Source organism: Crassostrea angulata, chromosome 3, assembly GCF_025612915.1.
Source record: "Crassostrea angulata isolate pt1a10 chromosome 3, ASM2561291v2, whole genome shotgun sequence".
In the NCBI taxonomy this organism is placed as follows: Eukaryota; Metazoa; Mollusca; class Bivalvia; order Ostreida; family Ostreidae; genus Magallana; species Magallana angulata.
The window spans coordinates 7830784-7849485 of NC_069113.1; the positions used below are offsets into that span (position 1 = coordinate 7830784).

General features: G+C 31.6%; 2 protein-coding genes across 2 annotated transcripts; both read right to left on the reverse strand.

Moving 5' to 3' along the window:
• Positions 1-295: 295 nt before the first annotated feature.
• LOC128177878 (retinol-binding protein 4-A-like) lies at positions 296-5772 on the reverse strand. Its single transcript, XM_052844777.1, has 5 exons — positions 5676-5772; positions 5318-5448; positions 3946-4040; positions 2638-2859; positions 296-1170 (listed from the first exon to the last, which is right to left on the reverse strand). Exons 1-5 carry the CDS (start codon positions 5676-5678, stop codon positions 1130-1132), a joined length of 492 nt encoding a protein of 163 aa, XP_052700737.1. The 5' UTR covers positions 5679-5772; the 3' UTR covers positions 296-1129.
• Positions 5773-8581: 2809 nt separating this feature from the next.
• LOC128175664 (apolipoprotein D-like) lies at positions 8582-13543 on the reverse strand. Its single transcript, XM_052841465.1, has 5 exons — positions 13509-13543; positions 10901-10985; positions 10575-10705; positions 9586-9680; positions 8582-8628 (listed from the first exon to the last, which is right to left on the reverse strand). The coding sequence occupies exons 1-5, from the start codon at positions 13541-13543 to the stop codon at positions 8582-8584; spliced, it is 393 nt and encodes a 130-aa protein (XP_052697425.1).
• Between the last annotated feature and the right edge of the window lie 5159 nt (positions 13544-18702).

Consider the following 18702-nt stretch of genomic DNA (forward strand, 5'->3'; position numbering starts at 1 on the left):
ATTACCAGTACATCACTGATTACAGGAAGAAGGTCACTTACCTCTAATCTTTCCTAACCAATCATATTCAAGAAACGGGAGTAAACTTAATAGAACGAAAAAAAATAACAAGCTTTGCTTTAAATTAAATACAGTGACATTGAAAACAAACGAGCTGGTATGGTATGATGAGGAATTAGTATGTGTCTAGATATAAACCATATTCTCGAATTCAAACCAAATAAATCTTTTAATTATAAAAATAAGAGCGTTTCATTGTACAAAAATTTAAATATTAGCAACTACATAGATAAGCAAGAATGTATGTTTATTTTTACACTGATATTCAAATAATCATAACTATCGAATAATTTTTTTCATCATGTCTGTACATAAGCACATGAAATTCAATTCTTTTGGGGAAAAAATGTACTTTGATCTCCATAATATAAATCATTTCTTATTGTTTACGGAATAGCCGAATATTTTATACAAAATAACAGATCAATTCTGAGGGAGTAAATTCCCTGCATACATATTCACAAGATAAAAAAATTGAAAGTTGCTAAGTAATGCAGGTGATGTCATATTGGATATTAATACAAATCTCAGGAGTGTTCTAAATGTGTATATTGAACTTATGAGAAAACGCTTTAATCGAGAAACTATCAAGTAAGCTGAGAATCAAATGTAAAATATCCCACGAGCTATACAAGATTAAAATAATTGATAACAGAAAAACATTAGGGGCATATTATGCTATATAAATTCATAAGGTATCAAATGCTGGAAAGAAAAATAATGCATTATAATATGCTGGAAAGAAAGCAAAAGGAATTAATAGTATGAAGGAAAAGTGTCAAGCATTAAGCTGTAAATAAAGTATTAATAGAATAAATACATTTTGTAATCCATTCATACTGTTATCGATAAAGAATCAAAAAGTAGATTCTGAATACTTGACAATCAAATAATGACAACGCCTATTGTTTTCTGTTGAACTCTCAGTAGAAATAAAAAGCATATGTTTATGGATAGGTTATAAGCAGTTCGTGATCTCCAGTCCCTCTCTGTTTATATGTGCTGACAAGGACTGCTGCTTAATAATTTATTTAAAACATATTTGATTTACATCGAAACAAGTCCCAAGTTAGCCAAGAACGGATTCTGCACTGGTTGAATCAGAACAACCTGTAAAAGAAACCATACTGAGAATTTGATCAGCTTTCTAATACCAGGTAAGATTTAATTAAGGTCTTCCGTTTCCAACGGAAGACCTTATAGTTTTCGTACTGTTTCTTATTATTATTATTTTTTTCCCAAAATTTTGTGCACGCGATATCTCGAAAACTATTCGGCCGATTTCGACCATTTTTTCACAGATGATTGCCAGTGGTCATAATTCTAGAAGTTTTTTGAAATTTTAAAATCGGCACTTCCGGTTCCGATTTACGGCCGATTTTGTCAGTTTTTACGACCCATTTTGTGCAGACATAAACTCAGAGACTATCAGAGATAGGAATATGAAATTTTCAGGATAGGTAGACCATAGGTAAAAGTTGTGCACAATGTAGTTTTTTAGCGCCAGTGGCGCCATTTCTATGAGCTCGCCTAGGCTCGAAAATTGGGTACGAATTTCGAATCAAATTTTTCATACGTTTTGATCTGTATCTTTTTATGAGTTGATATTTTGTCAAAACATATATAATAAAAGTGGTAGATAATCAAAAGTCCTTTCCAACAAAATCAAGAAATAGGGGCTGGCCCCTTAAATTAGGGGTCAAGACTTTCATAAACTCTATTACAAATAACTTCAAAACGATAAAGATTTTGTAATGCATTACAGAAGCAAAGTTGTTGACCGTAACAATATCTATTAGGCAAGATCGTTGCCACGCCCATTTATTACGTAATTAGGGATTTTTAGGGGCCAAAGTACTAAAACTTTGACACAATTTATCTAGAAAAATAGACATATTTTGTTAAGCATTGTTGAAGAGAAAATGCTTGCATTGATGATTTTAATCGATTCCATTAATCAAAACACCAATGCCTGTCCCCATTAAGGATCTAGAGGGCTGGCCCCTAAAATATTCAATCATTTGTATCTAAAAAATGAACAACAATTCTAGATAAGTGTAAGAACAAAAAATGTTAGTATTCGTGAGACCGTTCAAATGAACTCAAGAAAATAGGACTGGCCCCTTAAATTAGGGGCCAAGATACTCGTAAAGTCTATTACAAATAACTTAAAAGCGATAAAGATTTTGTAATGCATTATAGAAACAAAGTTGTTGGTCGTAACAATAGCACTTTGTAAAACGAATTTCTAAACCAATTAATAACGTAATTAGGGATTTTAGGGGACTAAAATCTTAAACCTTAAATGTGCTGTATGTGAAAAAGCAAAACTCTTTGTTAAGCATTTCAAGGGATATCGACAATCGTATGCATTATCTGAAAGGGAGTGGTTGAGGGGGAAATTTGAAATTTCATTTACATTTTAATCGTATCGTTTAAAAATTGAACGGAAGACCTACTCGTTACTCGTAACGAGATCGTATCTAGTTTTATTAATAATATTTACAAAGAACACTTCTAAAATATGGCGTCAATACATATGAAGCACCCATTTAAAAAAATGAAAATAGGTTTTACTTTTGGAGTAAGTTGTTGTGTAGAACTGTGTTTCATTCAAACACAAATTCTCTATCACGTGATCAACTTCCGCCATTAAACTCTCTGGCAGGGTTTGGTGGCGACTGAAGACCCATGTTATAATTTTCTTACACGTGTTGTCGTCGTTCAGTTTACTGCACTCGTATACCACTGAGTAGTTGGTATAGTCGGTTTTTACAACCCAGTAATCCACAAAATTTCCTGCAAAATGTACACGATTTGAAAATTTAATGAAAACAAACTGCTGGAAATAAGTGACCCGAGAGGGGAAAGTCTGTGAAAAAATAGGCCTTCTGGCTCTGCCATACAATCTATAAACAGGAAAACATTACGACACTACAATAGTATTTAAAAAATAAACATTTTACACGTTTCTCACAAGAAAGTGAAAACATTTTTGTACATATTCATATACACTTTCATGGTTTGCCTCTTTCAAATTTACATGTCTAAATAATAATTTTCCAATTTCATTGTTATATTTTTTGAACCCCCCCCCAAAAAAAAACAACCCCAAATCAACAAATGATGATAAAACAGCTTACTTTAAATTATTATTGTGGTAATTGCAAATGAAAAAGAAAGAATTTTGAAAATATTTCACGGAATTCGAAATAAAATAATTCAACAGTAAGCAATAAAAATTGTATCGCTTATTCATTTTTAGTTAACTTTTCCTATGCATGTGTTTCATTCTCAAAAGGATTCTACCAATCATGATATAAACATATTGGAAACAATACACAATTTATGGGTACTTTATGAAAAAAATATCTGAAGCAATTGCATTTACGTGGGTCAAAGAGCTATTTTTAAAATCAGTGAGCGATAAATACACGATTTAAAAAGTCTGCTATGAACAATATATTCACAAAATGCATATTTTATTTTCAGAGATAACTTTGAATAAGAAACATACTACTGTTCTGTTTAAACTGTCATGTTGTAAATTTTGAATTTACTGGGTGGGTGTAAATACAAAATTTACCACATGACAACGTTGTCATGTTGTAAATTTTGTATTTACACCCACCCAGTAAATTCAAAATTTACAACATGACAACATTTTGCATTGATAAACAGTACTGTTAATTCTAAATTCTATACGTCTTTCCAGCAACCAAAACAGTCTTTATATTTCCAAGCTATTAGAAAATGCAAATATATGAAAAGCGTGAATCGATATCTAAGCCATAAAATCATATTTTTAAAAAGAGACTGATGTACGTTTTCAATCTGATGTATAGGATTTTGGTATTACATTTCACAATATACACAGATACATACCATGATCTTGAAAGTCTAACCGAAACTTTCCTGGAGTGTCTGTAAGATAGACGGTGGAATAAAACTGTATACATCCCTGGCTGTTGACTGGGTCTCTGCAGTTATACGGAGAAATATTTGCATTGTCTATTTTTTGCCTCTTTCGTCTTTGTCGGTGGACAAAAACATTCTTAAAATTACTGAGTTAAATAGAAAAAGAAAATATCATACAACTGTTGTGGCGCGTATTAGAGACGAGGCGAAACCCTTTGCAAGTGTAGAAGAGCAAAAAAATAACCCTGGCAAAAATAACCCTGTATACATTATTTGATTTGTAATATTAGTAATTAAAGGACTATGTGCGGTTTGGTCAAATATCTGCCCCCGATTTCAACCAATTTTTAAATAGTATCGTATAAGAATGAAATCTTCACAAATCATTGTAAAGAGGATGCCTATAACTTTAATCTTGATTTTAGTCATTATTGCTCACTCGCTTTTTATCTATGACGTCATCTAAATGACATAATTCCCGCAAAGTTGCAAACAAATGGAGATATTCTCATTTTTGCTCTATATTTTGCATTCGGAAGTATAGAGCGCAGGTCTGCTCAAGTGCAATTTTAACATATGTTTTACTTAAAATAGTTATACATATTATACTAAAAAATGGTACTTGAGCAAGCCTGCGCTCGATGTTTCCCAGTCGAAAAACCATCGGAAAACACCCATATTTTGCTACAAAACATCAATTTATCAAAATAATGCAATATTCATGACGTCATTTCTACGTTATGACGTCACTGTGGTGATAACCTTTTACACCTTTATTTCCAATATGATTTTAACTATCTTTCATCTTATTTTAAAGCTCTTTCTAAAACTTTGATTTTGGGGGGCAAAAATTGCATAAAACCGCACTTAGTCCTTTATTATTTTTTATTTTTATACCATTTAGAATTTCATAGCAAACAGAAATAAATCATAAAATGAAACCTCGCTCCTTCGTTCATCCTCTATATTTGTCTTCTCTTACTTTCTGCCCGAGAATTTGTGTATAACAAGCATGTCCTGAGCTTGTTCACATTACAAAGAAATGTGAGCTCTGTTTTTCGCTTAAAACTTGAAAAGGTAAATATCTTAAATTTACATAGTAATGTAAAATCTGGAAAAAAAAATCGGTACCATGCTCATTTAAATAAACCCAGCTTTTCGGTATTTAACTCAAATACCTTCAGTCTGTTTGTTACTCAACACTCCTCAATTGTTAAACAAAATATTTCCTATTAACGAATTTATAAGAGAAATATAGCCGTTTGTTGTTTTTTTTGTCAATTTCTTTCCGTATTCCATCATGCACAGCAATTTTTCTAAATGCACATGATAGATTTACCTGCCATGGTAGGTCATGGTTAAGTTACCATCCTGTCGTCTGCTTAATTCTTGTGTGAAGTCCCGGTAAATTTGTTCTGGTGCTACATACCTATTGGTAAACCACTTTATTCCATACCATTGCCCTACATACTTAAAAACAATTAAAATGCTCAAAATATATATATATTATTTTGTTACATAGAAAATTTGTAGTTAGTACGAACTAGTAAATGCTTTAAAAAGAAAATGCATACTTTGACATTTACAGCACAAAAAATATATATTTTGAAATACACAAATTCTGATTTAAAAAAAGTTTATTTAAGTTAACTGTGTTTAAAAAACCTTTACATCTAAAAAATTTACGCGAGTAATACCATGTCTGTGGTAAAATTCGCCACCGCCTGAACCGAATCCACGCGCAGTGTACAGTTGCTTGCCACGAGGCTTTGAAACAAACAGCTACAACATACATCAGAAGCCAATGTAGTTGTTTAACATTTAACAACGATTTTAAGTAAACGTAGCTGTTTGATAAGAATAATACAATATTTACTCTCCTGATCAACGAAATAGAAAGAATTTAAAAATATCTATAAAGATATCTACCATAAAGCCAATTCCTATGTTTGTGGGATTATAAACAAAACATAAAAAATTCAGAAACTCAAAGTATCAACGATATGATATCTATTCTTGACCTAAAGGCTCAACATTTATATATTTCTTTTAATGGTGCTCCCCCCTCCCTCCCTCTCTCTCTCTTTCTCTCTCTCTCTCTCTCTCTCTCTCTCTCTCTCTCTCTCTCTGTGGAGTTCTATTCTTTAAAAGTCAATAAAAGAAAACCTTTTCAGAAATAGAAAATTCATTTAATCTGTAGATAGCTTCGAAAAAGCATTAGGTATCGCAGTGTTAAAGAATAGTAATAAAATGTTACAAATATTATCTTAAGAACAATTAGCTTTTGTATTTTCAACTGATATCCTTTCTTGGTCTTAATTGGTAATTAAATTAAAATGTACAATGACTCCAAAGTTTAAAAAAAATGTTTTCTTGTAAAGAACGCTGCAATAAATGAATCCATCTCAAAAGGGTCAAACGGACATTCGTTATACTCTTCTGTTTCGACTAGAGTTTGAACACTTTTTTTAATAATAATCAAATGTAAAATAATTTAATATTTATGTGAATCTGACCTCAAAGAAACCATTGCTAGCGGCAAACGGAACATTTTACAGGTATGTCAGACGTCCTCACAAAAAGAAAAAAAACGTTTGAAAGGTACTGCAATATAGAAAGGATTCTCCTTTGCATTAGATGTGCTGTTTAAACTCATCACCTATTACATGAATTAATACTTTTTTAATTTATTATTATTATTTAAATTAGATTTAAATCTTCTGAAACAAAAACATCATGCAAAGGTTGCCAGAATGTGTTTATCTATAACAGAATGAGTGAATTCAACGGACCAAGGAATATAGACAATTTTTATTTAAATAATGTTATTAAATTTACAGTTTTGAATTTAGATCCAATTTTGAGCTCGAAAGGTCGTGATTCAAATCAGCTATTATAGTTCATGATAATTAGAAACATGAGGGACTCCTACTGACCCTTTTTGAATCAATACTAACAAACCAAATCTTTCAAAGGTTTGACTATATTGTTAAATTGCCCTTTTGAAAAAAAACCAAAACTAAATCATAGAAGGAAAAATATACAATGAGAAAAAGTGACGTAGCTAAACAATAGCCCAATTTATTTACGTGGGTATATTGTCTTATTTTCAGTAATAAGTGACCACAAGTCAATTTCATTCAGTCAATTGGAACAAATGAGTTTGATCACTTCATTTAGTTTAAAATGTCACAAGTGGCACCTTCTAAACCATTAAATGTCCTACGAAAACCGATTTCCGCAAATACAAATTAAAAAGCATTTGGTAAAAAAAGAATTACTAGTATTTGTTTTAACCCTATTTACAAATAACATCTTTTCAATACATACGTTTCTGCGTCGATCAGGTTCTTCAAAGCAAAAGAGATCCTAGAAAAAGTTTGCTTAATAATGCAAGAATTCGTTCAATAGAGGTAATTTGAACAAAAATCGACCTCTGTTATCAAGGAAACTCTACTTATATAGTTCACTCTCACCCAAAGAGAAGAAGTAGTGCCATGAGATAAATTTTCAAGCCTCTAATAGAATGAAATCAGCATACTTACAAATGATAATTGCATGATGTCATCTTTTGATTTGAAAATATGATTAATTTTTGTATTTCGCCTCTTTTGCAAAAAAATGTAAAACGCATGATGGCACATGTAAATCTGTTGAAAACTTTTACATGCACATATCTAGATTTTTTTAGCAGGGGAAAGGGGGGGGGTGATAATTTGGTTGTCAAGGGGGTGGGTTTGGCACCTATTTGTTTGTAACTTTACTATTTTGAATATTTTATGATCAACGTATGACTCCCGTTTTTCAGATGCACTCACTCATAAATACAATAAGAAATGCTATCAGAAAACCAAATTGATTATGTTAATTTGATTGCATTTACAGTCGAGAACTGGTAATATTAAAATGACTTTTCTAATAATTCTCTCTTTTTTCACAAAGGTAATGTACTTAGGATGCCTATCTGCATGCAGTTTGACTCATACAGGTCTGATGACGATAATTTACACATTGCACCGTTTCTATCATTGACGGTATTATATGCATATTTTATCTAATGATCTTCCTTATCAGTAATAACAACAAGTTATTGCTAACATGTTTCATTCTAATGATGAACAAAATTATTCCGGAAACTATATTGGGTATGGGGATACTACAAAGGGAAAAAGAATGGTTTTTGTTGGTAAATGGCTTTCTATATAGCCAACTATCCTTGAGAGAGACTGTCTATATATTGCTTAGCCAGTCCATCGAGTGAAGTTTCAACCTCTGACCTACCGTCTAGAGGAAGTCTCACTTAGATAATAATATTTCACTTTAGAACAACGGGACAACGTGATACTCAACCCATTGAATATATAAATTAATTTGGAGTAAAAACTCTTACAGAACTCTTCTTCTCGGGGTTCAGTTATATTTGACAATTACACATGACTGTACCTTTACCGTAATCTACTGTTTTCTTTTACATGCATATAGCATTAAATGTCTTATAATTACTTCACTGTAGATTACTAGAAGTGGGTGAATCATATCGAGTAATTTGAAATAAGACCTTGTTAACTTAGGCAACATGGAGGCTAACCACACTTTTTTTTTATCAATTGATGTAGTCGGTTTTTACTACCCAGTAGTCCGCTAGTTTGCCTGCAAAATAAACAATCGTCATTTCATAAATGGAAACTATCGCATGATTGTCGTAAACAACAAACTACGAAATTCCTGCACCATAGTTACTTCTTTTAAAAGCTTTGACAGCTCTCAACGCGTGTTTTGAATGTTCATCATTGTGCAATTTATCAAAAACCAACTTTCGTATTTTATAAACTCCTCCGAAATAGCCAACATGAGAGTAAGGTGGTAGCACGTTTTGAAAGATTATAGTCAGTGGGAGTTTGTATTAAAATATTTCTTTTTATATATCTAACATCATTTGTTTTAAAAAATACCAAAAATTTAAGATTTGACAAATGTTAAAAAAATGCACCAATTCGTTTCTTTGACGCGCAAATTAGTTTTAATGAAAAGAACATTCCAGAAAGGAACAAGATTTAGAACTACTACACCACCCACGTGTTAAGATAAAAATCATTATATATGTATATGCGAATAAGGGTTGACATTAAATTCAATTTATAAATGCATATGGGACATATATGCAAAAGCCGAAAAAATAAGTTTGTTTTTCTTCCGTCAGCTGCAACAAAAAGAATTAAGGCCACATTTTCTGAACTTCAGATTCGATTTTTATCCCTGCCCGCTCCTCGAAATATCAAGTAATTTTATTTTATTTCAGTTTTTAAAATATGGTTGGGATTTTTTTTAAACATTTGAAGAAAAAATCAAAAAGTATATTAAAAAGTTGTTATAAAACAATCTAGTCCGCATACTAGTTAAGTGTTATTTCCATTTCAGATATTCAAGGATTTAAGAATCTTAAATGTATCTTTTAGCAATGAAATCATTTTGAAAGTTTTTCGATCCTGTAACATTCAACCATATTGTAAGCCTATTCTCAATTTAGACCTTCATACTCTTTAAATGTTAACACCGATTGACTTGACTATGGTATAAGCAGATAACAATTTATATCTTAAAACATACCTTTATTAAAATAGTTATAAAACATTTTTCCTGGAGTGTCCGTAAGAATCATGCTTGAATGAAACTGTAGACAACCATGGCCATTAGCTGGATCTCTGAATAAGAAATGTCCTATCTTTAATTGTTAAATATACATTTATTAGTGTTTAAAGCGCAAATAGTTTGTCATATTTAAATATTTAATAAAAAAAAACAAACATAAAAATTAAAATTAAATCTCTCTCTCTCTCTCTCTTAAAATGCAACAGAAAAAAAAAGTTTTGGTTGGGTGGGATAGAATTTGTTTCATACATTCATGTCTAAGAAACAAGACATTCAACTTTCTTTTACTTTACTCAACTTAAACCAATAAACCAACCAAATAATAAACAACTTTTAATTGATGTTGTTGGAATGCATAGTCAGTAAGTAAACTTTTCCGGAGGAGTGATTTAAATATGCATCCATATGAAAAAAATCACATCTTCCAGTTTGGTATACGTAAACAGATTGATTCTTCAAAAGAAATATTAAATATGAAAACAATGTTAGAAGATTAAAATTGATCGAAAAAATCCAAATTTTATTGTTCTGATATCTCATATAGAATTCGATTGCCGATCATGTCATTCGATTGCTATGCACTACAAATATGATAAATGTTAACAATTTAAAATTAATAAAAAGGTAAATTCTTTACAATTAATATACTTCCATAAGCATGCTTGTATACATGATATAATCATATCATATTCCAATGTCCAAACACACATACTATAATCGCTGTAGTCAATTCTGCTTTCGGTATTCAAATGCCTTATTAAAACTATTTGTAACTCACATTTTTTCAAATTACTAATGAATGAAATGGTTGTATTCGTTTTCTCAAACAGATTTTGATTGAATAATTTTATTTTTTTTTCTAGTGATACATATATCTTTTTCTCTATTTCTTATTCACGAATCAACACTGCCCCGCAGTTTTACTAAAGGTCATAACGTTAATTTACCTGCCGTGTGATGTAATGGTTATATTTCCGTCTGGTCGTTTGCTGTAAAATTGTGTGTAGTCCTGGTACATTTCACCTGGTGCTTCATACCTGTCAGAGAACCACTTCAATTCGTACCATCGGCCTAGATACTTAAATTGAAATATTTTGAAATGTACCTTTTTTACAAAACAAAATTGGTTGATAGTACTTACACCAGAAGACTGCTAGAGAAAATTATAAGTTGTATATCTGGAGATATACAGAGCATTTTTAATACCAAATATTCAAAACCTATAACATATTGGCCACGAAAAGTGTATATGAAACTTGAAAGTTGGTCTTACTCTCTCTAAGGTAAAATTCGGTTGCACTTGAATCGAATCCACGCGCAGTGTACAGTTATTTGCTACGATGCTTTGACATATACAACTGCTATAGAAACCGTAAGACAATATGATATACAGTAAACATCGATTTTCAAAGCATAAAGTGATACATCTCTTCTAATCAAATATTCGGGGGAAAGTGAATGTGAGGAATTAATATCCGATTTTTAACTGTTGGCAAATAAATCTATACAAGTAATTTTTATAAAATATCAATAATATGCAAATATTTAAGTTTGTGTATAACTTTTTCATAAAATAGAATTGTCCAAAAATTATTTTTTTTAAGCTTTAAATGGGCATGCAGTTAAAGTAAGAAAATGTAATGAATTCTACCAAGTTTTACTTGAATTGGACATGTAAAATATAGTTAACTTTAAAGTTATAAGTGATCAAAAATAGATTGATGATGATCTTACGATATCCAATAGATCAGAAAATCACTGAGACAGGGTCGAGAAACAAGTATACAGGTAAGACAGCACTATACCTAGCTGAAAGCATGCTGTAAAAAAAAGACATAATGGACAGCACGTGCTCAGACCAGAAAGGGCTTGGAGAGTCACAATTCAAACAACTGACCAAAACTGACATGACAGAGAAGAAAATGTAAGAATAAGGATTGTAGAAGTCAGAAAATCACGCACTGCAGAAATCGACAGACAGGAATGTGATTAAGATTGTAGCTTCCGGGGAGGGGGAGGGGGGGGGTAAATATATACTGAGTTTCCAATAAGATCAGTGCATAATTCCCTACCATTACCAGCTAATCACCATCAGTAAGTTGTGTAACAAGAGGCCCAGGGCCACATCGCTCACCTGAGCAACAATTGCCTTAATTCTGTTCAAATTAGCATTACAGTATCAAAATACCTTGACAACTAAGTACAGTATATCTTGCTAAACAAAAAAACGAAAATCTGCCAATTTTTATCCACCTCTTTTTTGGTAAAATACCAAGCCCCTTTTGTTGTTGTACCTGTAAGAAGATTTTTCTCTATTCCTATGTACCCCCCCCCCCCCTCCCATTTCGTGGCCCCATTTTTCTCTAGGAAATCATGGTTTCATCAAACTTAAATCTGCATAACATTATCTTTCACACTATGTACTGAGTTTTGGACCGAAAACTTTCCCAGAATATTTTTAAAGATTTTCTCTATAAATTCCTATGTAAAAATTAAAACCGCCATCATGACCCCACCCTACCACTAGGGACTGAGATTTTGCAAACTTGAATTTACACTACCCGAGGATGCCTCTACACAAGTTTAAGCTTTTCTGGCCAAACAGTCTTTAAAAAGAAGATTTTTAAAGATTTTCTCTATATATCTATGTAAAAATTCATCCCCCCTTGTGGCCTCACCCTACCCCTGGACAATTATTTAAACAAACTTTAATCTATACGATCTGGGGATGCTTCCAACCAAATTTGGGCTTTCCTGGCCTAATAGTTTTGAGAAGAAGATTTTTAAAGATTTTCTCTATATATAAAAATTTATCCCCCATTGTGGCCCCGCCCTACCTCCAGGGACTATAATTTGAACACAATTGAATCTACATTATCTGAGGATGGTTACATACCAATTTCAGCTTTCTTGGCCTAATTGTTTCTCTATATATTCCTATGTAAAAATCCATTCCCCCATTGTGGCCCCACCATACCACCAGGGACTATGATTTGAACAAATTTGAATCTACACTACCTGAGGATGCTTCCACTCTAATTTGAGCTTTTCTGGCCTAATAGTTTTTGAGAAGAAGATTTTTAAAGATTTTCTCTAAATATTCCTATGTACATGTAAAACTTGATCCCCCTATTGTGGCCCCACCCTACCCCCGGGGACCATGATTTGAACAAACATGAATTTACACTATCTGAGCATGCTCCCATTTTAATTTGAGCTTTTCTGGCCTAATTGTTTTTGAGAGGAAGATTTTTAAAGATTTTCTCTTTATATTCCTATGTAAAACTTGATCCCCCTCTTGTTGTCCCTTCCTACCCCCGGGGACCATGATTTGAACAACATTGAATCTACACTACCTGAGGATGCCTCCACACAAGCTTTAGCTTTCCAGGCCGAATAGTTTTTGAGAGGAAGTTTTTGAAAAATACCAACAAATTTTCAATAATTCTCAATTATCTCCCCTTTAAAGAGGGCGTGGCCCTTCATTTGACCAAACTTGAATTCCCTTCACGTAGTGGTACTTTGTGCCAAATTTGGTTGAAATCTGCCCAGCGGTTCTTGAGAAGAAGATGAAAATGTGAAAAGTTTACAACAACGACGACGACAACGACGCCAACGACGACAACGACGACTACGACAGACAAACGGACAAATTGTGATCAGAAAAGCTCACTTGAACCTTTGGCTCAGATGAGCTAAAAAAGGGCACTTTGGTGCTTATTTTATCCAGGTGTTCAGTTGCATTGATAAAGGTCTGTAACAGGTTGAGACACTACAAAGCCGTTAGGAAACTGGCTAATGTGGTGGAGAAAGGAAAAACATGGCCAAAGTCGAAAATGTTTTGTTGTTTAAATACATGGTGCATTTAAAAATGGTTTTACCTGAAAGTTGCTATTGCAAGCAGCTTAAGGAACATAATGGAAGTCAGATTTGTGCTTGTGGTGGTTTCAAGACACTGAAACATAAAATTTCCCTCCGACAGTGTATAAGATAGATGAGTTAAATGATCATACTTGTCATAGATGCAAAATAATATCTCGGTTTGTCGAATTCATGAACAGTTGAGTAGTACAAAAATCAATAAAAAGCAAAGATGAAAGTTACAGCCCAAATTAAATAAATGCACAAAATGTACTTGAACATTAATTGCTTATATTAAAACTGGAAGGCTCTTACGTTGTGACTGTACAGTAATTGTGATATCAGTGTTTAGATTTTCGTACTAAAATACTCCAAAATTGAATGATATGATACACATGCATATTTGCGTTTGTGTTTTGTGTTTCGTAAAGCATAAAAAAGTTAATAAATTCAAAACTTATATTCACATTACTGTTATATTAATGACTAAGCAAACTCAATGTGTGTAATTGGTAATGAAAAGAAAAATATTCACAATTTATCTATTAGTTCCTGTCGAGCTTTATCCTTTCTTATACTTATATATCTTTTCTACTTTTTATAGCTAATTGCTTGCCTAAAGATTGGAAGAAGTAAATTAACTTTCAAAAAAGTATTCTTTTAATCCTTGAATTTTTAAAAAAAGGTAAAATTTTAAATCCTTTGGTAAATGGAAAACAATATAATTTTTTGTTTCATAAAGATAAAACATATGGATTGAATACATACTTATCTATGTCGAGGATTAACTTTCTTTGAGCAATAGCGACCCCTAGAGACAGTGCGTTTAAATATGCTGTAAATATCAAGATTTTGCACGCAAATGCACAAGAATAATTTCAGAACCCGACCTCTCTTATCAATGCAACTCTAGTTGTTCAGATGTACATTCACCTAAAGAGAAAAAGTAGAGCCATCAGATATAAAATCATCCTTTGACCAAACAATACCACTATAGAAAGTGCTATTATGATATCGGTTGCTTTTGTAATAATCATTTATTCACTTCAGTATAAAGTACAACAGCATCTACACTTTCATATTTCAATAATGTTAGAGACAACGTCATAAATATGTCGTTAGCAATAATTTGGAGTTGATAGTCGAAGGAATAACATTTTAAATGGTGGGACAGCCTTAATACTGTAGAACTATTATTCGCTTTAAAATAGTTTGGTCAATGACATACATTTTACACTGATGACATCTGAATAATTATCAAAAAATCCGTCAAAATTGTACACTCTTTCCCATGCCTTTGAGAGTTGAAAACAGTGAAGTATGGATAATTTCAATATTTTTTAAATTTTTTTTTATCGTACTAATTAAACATCAAAATTCAAATTATTCCAACATTTCTCCATCTTATTTTTAAAATCAGGACATTTTTTAAAAAATTAAAACTCTTTTAACATAATGTAATAATATTACGAATTCTTTCAAGTTCCAGGATTTGACATTCTACGAGGCTAATGATCAAGTTGGTATCGACATCGATATTTGTCTCTTTTACTGGAATTTTTGGATCTTCAAACTGTTTGTGACCTCAGGTATTGTACTTTGTAAAATTATGTTTTGAAATCTTAAACCCTGAGTGAAGATTATTCTTAATTTTAAAAAATTCTAAATCATTAAATTTACTGGCGTGGTCTCAATTTAACTTGAATTTTGTACATAATATTATGGTACGTTTTTTGAAATATAAAATACTATTGAAATACAAAATGAAATATCACATTTATTATAATCCTTTAAGTACATTTGGAAAATTTCGGCTAATTCGAGGACCAATCATCGAGATAACTTTTTATAATAAATAGGCTGAGATGTGCCGAGTTTGTCCAAGACCCATAACTACAAGTCTGGGTCAAAGCTTCAAAATTCAGGCCAGTTTGTGCTTACAGTTTATTCGAATGCATTGTTGCTATATATTGCTGTGCCACTAGACACAGTTTTGTAGTTTTATCTAATGTACGTGTCCATTGCAAAGCAAGTGAAATAAGGTTCCTGGTTTCTTCATGCATTTGAAGAAAGAATATGAAAAGTTTTATACATGAACATTGATGTTAAATGAATTCTTTAACCAACTGAAAACAAAATATTAATAATGAAAGAATAAGATTGATGTTGTTTTATTTTAATGCATGAATACAGATACATGGCAGAGAATTTTTTTCAAATTGGTGAAACGTTCTTGATGAGATATCTTTTAGAATCATGTACATTCAAAGAAGAAATTCTTAATTTTTTTTAAAATACATGTATACATTTACTGCCTCCCCAAATGGTTAACTTCAATTGCACACTGTATCTTTTCTTACCTTGTCTTTCCCTTTATCTGCCTTGGTTTACCTGATGTGAGATGTCGCGGTTATATTGCCATCCTGTCTCCTGCTTAATACCTGTGAGTAGTCGTGGTAAAGTTCATCTTGTGGAAAATACATGTCAGAGAACCACTGTATTTCATACCATCGACCAAGGTACTACAACAAATGAAAAAAACCCCGTTAAATATATACTTGAAAAGTTAAGGTTTTGGACTCACCACTGTAATTGAAAGACGTTATTATTCAAGGGACGCGATATGATATATATGATGTTTTATCTTTCTCTGAGAAACCGTGTTATATAGATATACATGTTAATGATACCATATCTAGGGTAAAATTCTTTTCCACTAGAATCGAATCCACGCGCAATGTACAGATGCTTGCTACAAGGCTTTGGATCAAACAGCTACATTGCAACAACAATCGTAATTCAAAGAATATTGTAGCTCTCCAGTCAACGTTAATCAATATTCAGTATATTAACATGAAAATACATGAATTCTTAGTTTGGTTTTAACAAAAAAAAATATCAAACGTAAATTGGTAGTAAACGGCGAAAGGATAATTTCATATATGATATCACTATCATCAGAAATACTGACGACATATGATACATAATGTCATTGCAGTTTTAATTAGTTTAGGCAATGTCGATGTTATATACAAATATGACACTATTAACTGTTGACTGAGCGTTTTTTGGATGATTTACGTAAACATTTACGAAAAAATCTGAACCTAACAAATAGAAAATTGCAAAAGTTTATCATGAGTGCATTTAAATAAATTAACCTGACATCAAAACTTATATTTAAATTCGATATAACTATCGTTTCCAAATATCTAAAAGGGATCCAAAGCGTTCAAATGTTTTTAGAATTAAGAAAAATAAAAACTCTAAAAAAAATACTCAGTTGCAGGGCATTGGCACTATACATGGTTAAAAAAAGTTTGAATGCAAACCATTTAAAAGCTATGTTATACTATTATTGTAGATCAGCAGGGATATTAGAATCAACATTGTACGAGAAAAATGCACAAAAAAGTTCTTCTTTTGAAAATTTCTAATTATGAAAATACTGTAGAAAATTTAAAATAATTTGCTGTAAAAAAGTTAATGAACATTAATTTCATGGCAAAGGGATCTGAAAAGACACCAATGAAGAAAAAGAATGTTTTTTTTTGTAAAGAAACGCCACCGAAAAATTCTCTGAGAGAGAGAGAGAGAGAGAGAGAGAGAGAGAGAGAGAGAGAGAGAGAATATGTAACGTTACAGGCTTTTGTTCGGAAGGGGTTATTCTGCAGACGGTGGACCTATAATTTTAAATGTAAGAATGCAAGAAAATACCAGCATGCAAAAAGATTTGAAACATGTACAAGACCCTAACTTCCTAAGTTAAACGAGCCCGAGTATCGCTACAATACAGATTTTTCACAATTTGTTTGACTTGAACATATCAATTTAGATATTCGGTATTGTCGTTCTTGTAAAAATGTCAACAATAAGCACTGCACGTTAACATTCAATGATTCTTATGTATATGTATCATGCGCAAGTAAAATCAATTGATATTGACTTTTATGGTATTTTATGCTATTTTCATGATTGTGTCTTGTTTTAAAGTTTGAGTTTACTAAATGGGTACACAAACAAAATTTATAACATGTCAAGTTGTTATGTGATAAATTTTGTTTTTGCACCCACCCAGTAAATTCAAAATTCACAACATGGAAAGTGAATTTAAACAGCTCAGACGGAAATTCGTTACATTCTGCTGTTTCAAACAGAGTTTGGAAACTATTTTAATGAATGTCATAAAATTATAAACTTACCCAAAAATAACCATTGCCACCGGCGGACGGAACATTATAAAGGTGTGTTAGATATCCTCAGGAAAAATAAGGAAATGGAACCACAAGTCTGAAAAAAATAATAAAAAGGATCCGACTAAATCATCATGTTGAAGACCATAAGCTAGTCTTCTCTTTTCCTTACCTTTTTCAGAAATTGAGACTTAGGTTTTTAAGGCAAAAGTCTACAATATTTAACAGAAATTTAAAAAAAAAATTGTTTAAAAAAATATTCAATAGTGAAATTATATATGTCATTGTGGGCGTTAATATACTGATTTGGAATTAGAATGCCAATCTTTTATTCATTACATGCATTATCTAACTAAGGTTTGCGCTAAGTTTGGTTGAATTTGGAAGATATCCACCAGCACAAAAGTAACAGAGGGAAAATTCTTTTGACATCTTTTGACTGAAATAATTCAATATATAAGTTTAAATCACAATATCTTTTCGTATACAATTTTGCAATAATTAAACCTCTGATTTGATATTTATTTAAAAAACATTATAACTTTAGAAAAAAAAAAGAATTGAGTGAAAAAGTTTAAAAGTAGTACAATTAATCGTTATTTATGGTAGCAATTCGTCTTATTTTCAGTGCTTATAGTGCCACAATGAAATCCCAAACCATAAAATCTCTTGCGAAAACAGAATTTAACAATTACAATTCAAAAGAATTTGTATAAAAACATTTTGTAAAAAGGGAATTCAGTTTTTAAATACATACATATTTACGTCGATCACATTCTTCAAAGCAAGACATAAAAACGAGATTTCAGAAGCAGATCGGATAAATATGTACTTGTACATTTGACCTTTCCATAAATATTGGTTAAGGTCTATGTAAAGATCGACTTCCTTCTATGCGCGATTTTGCAAGAGTCTGTCAATGAAGGTCATATAGCCAAAGATCGTCAACTTCTGTTATCATGTAAACCTTACTTATACAGTTGAACCTTCACCCAAGGAGTATAAGTAGTGTCATTAGATA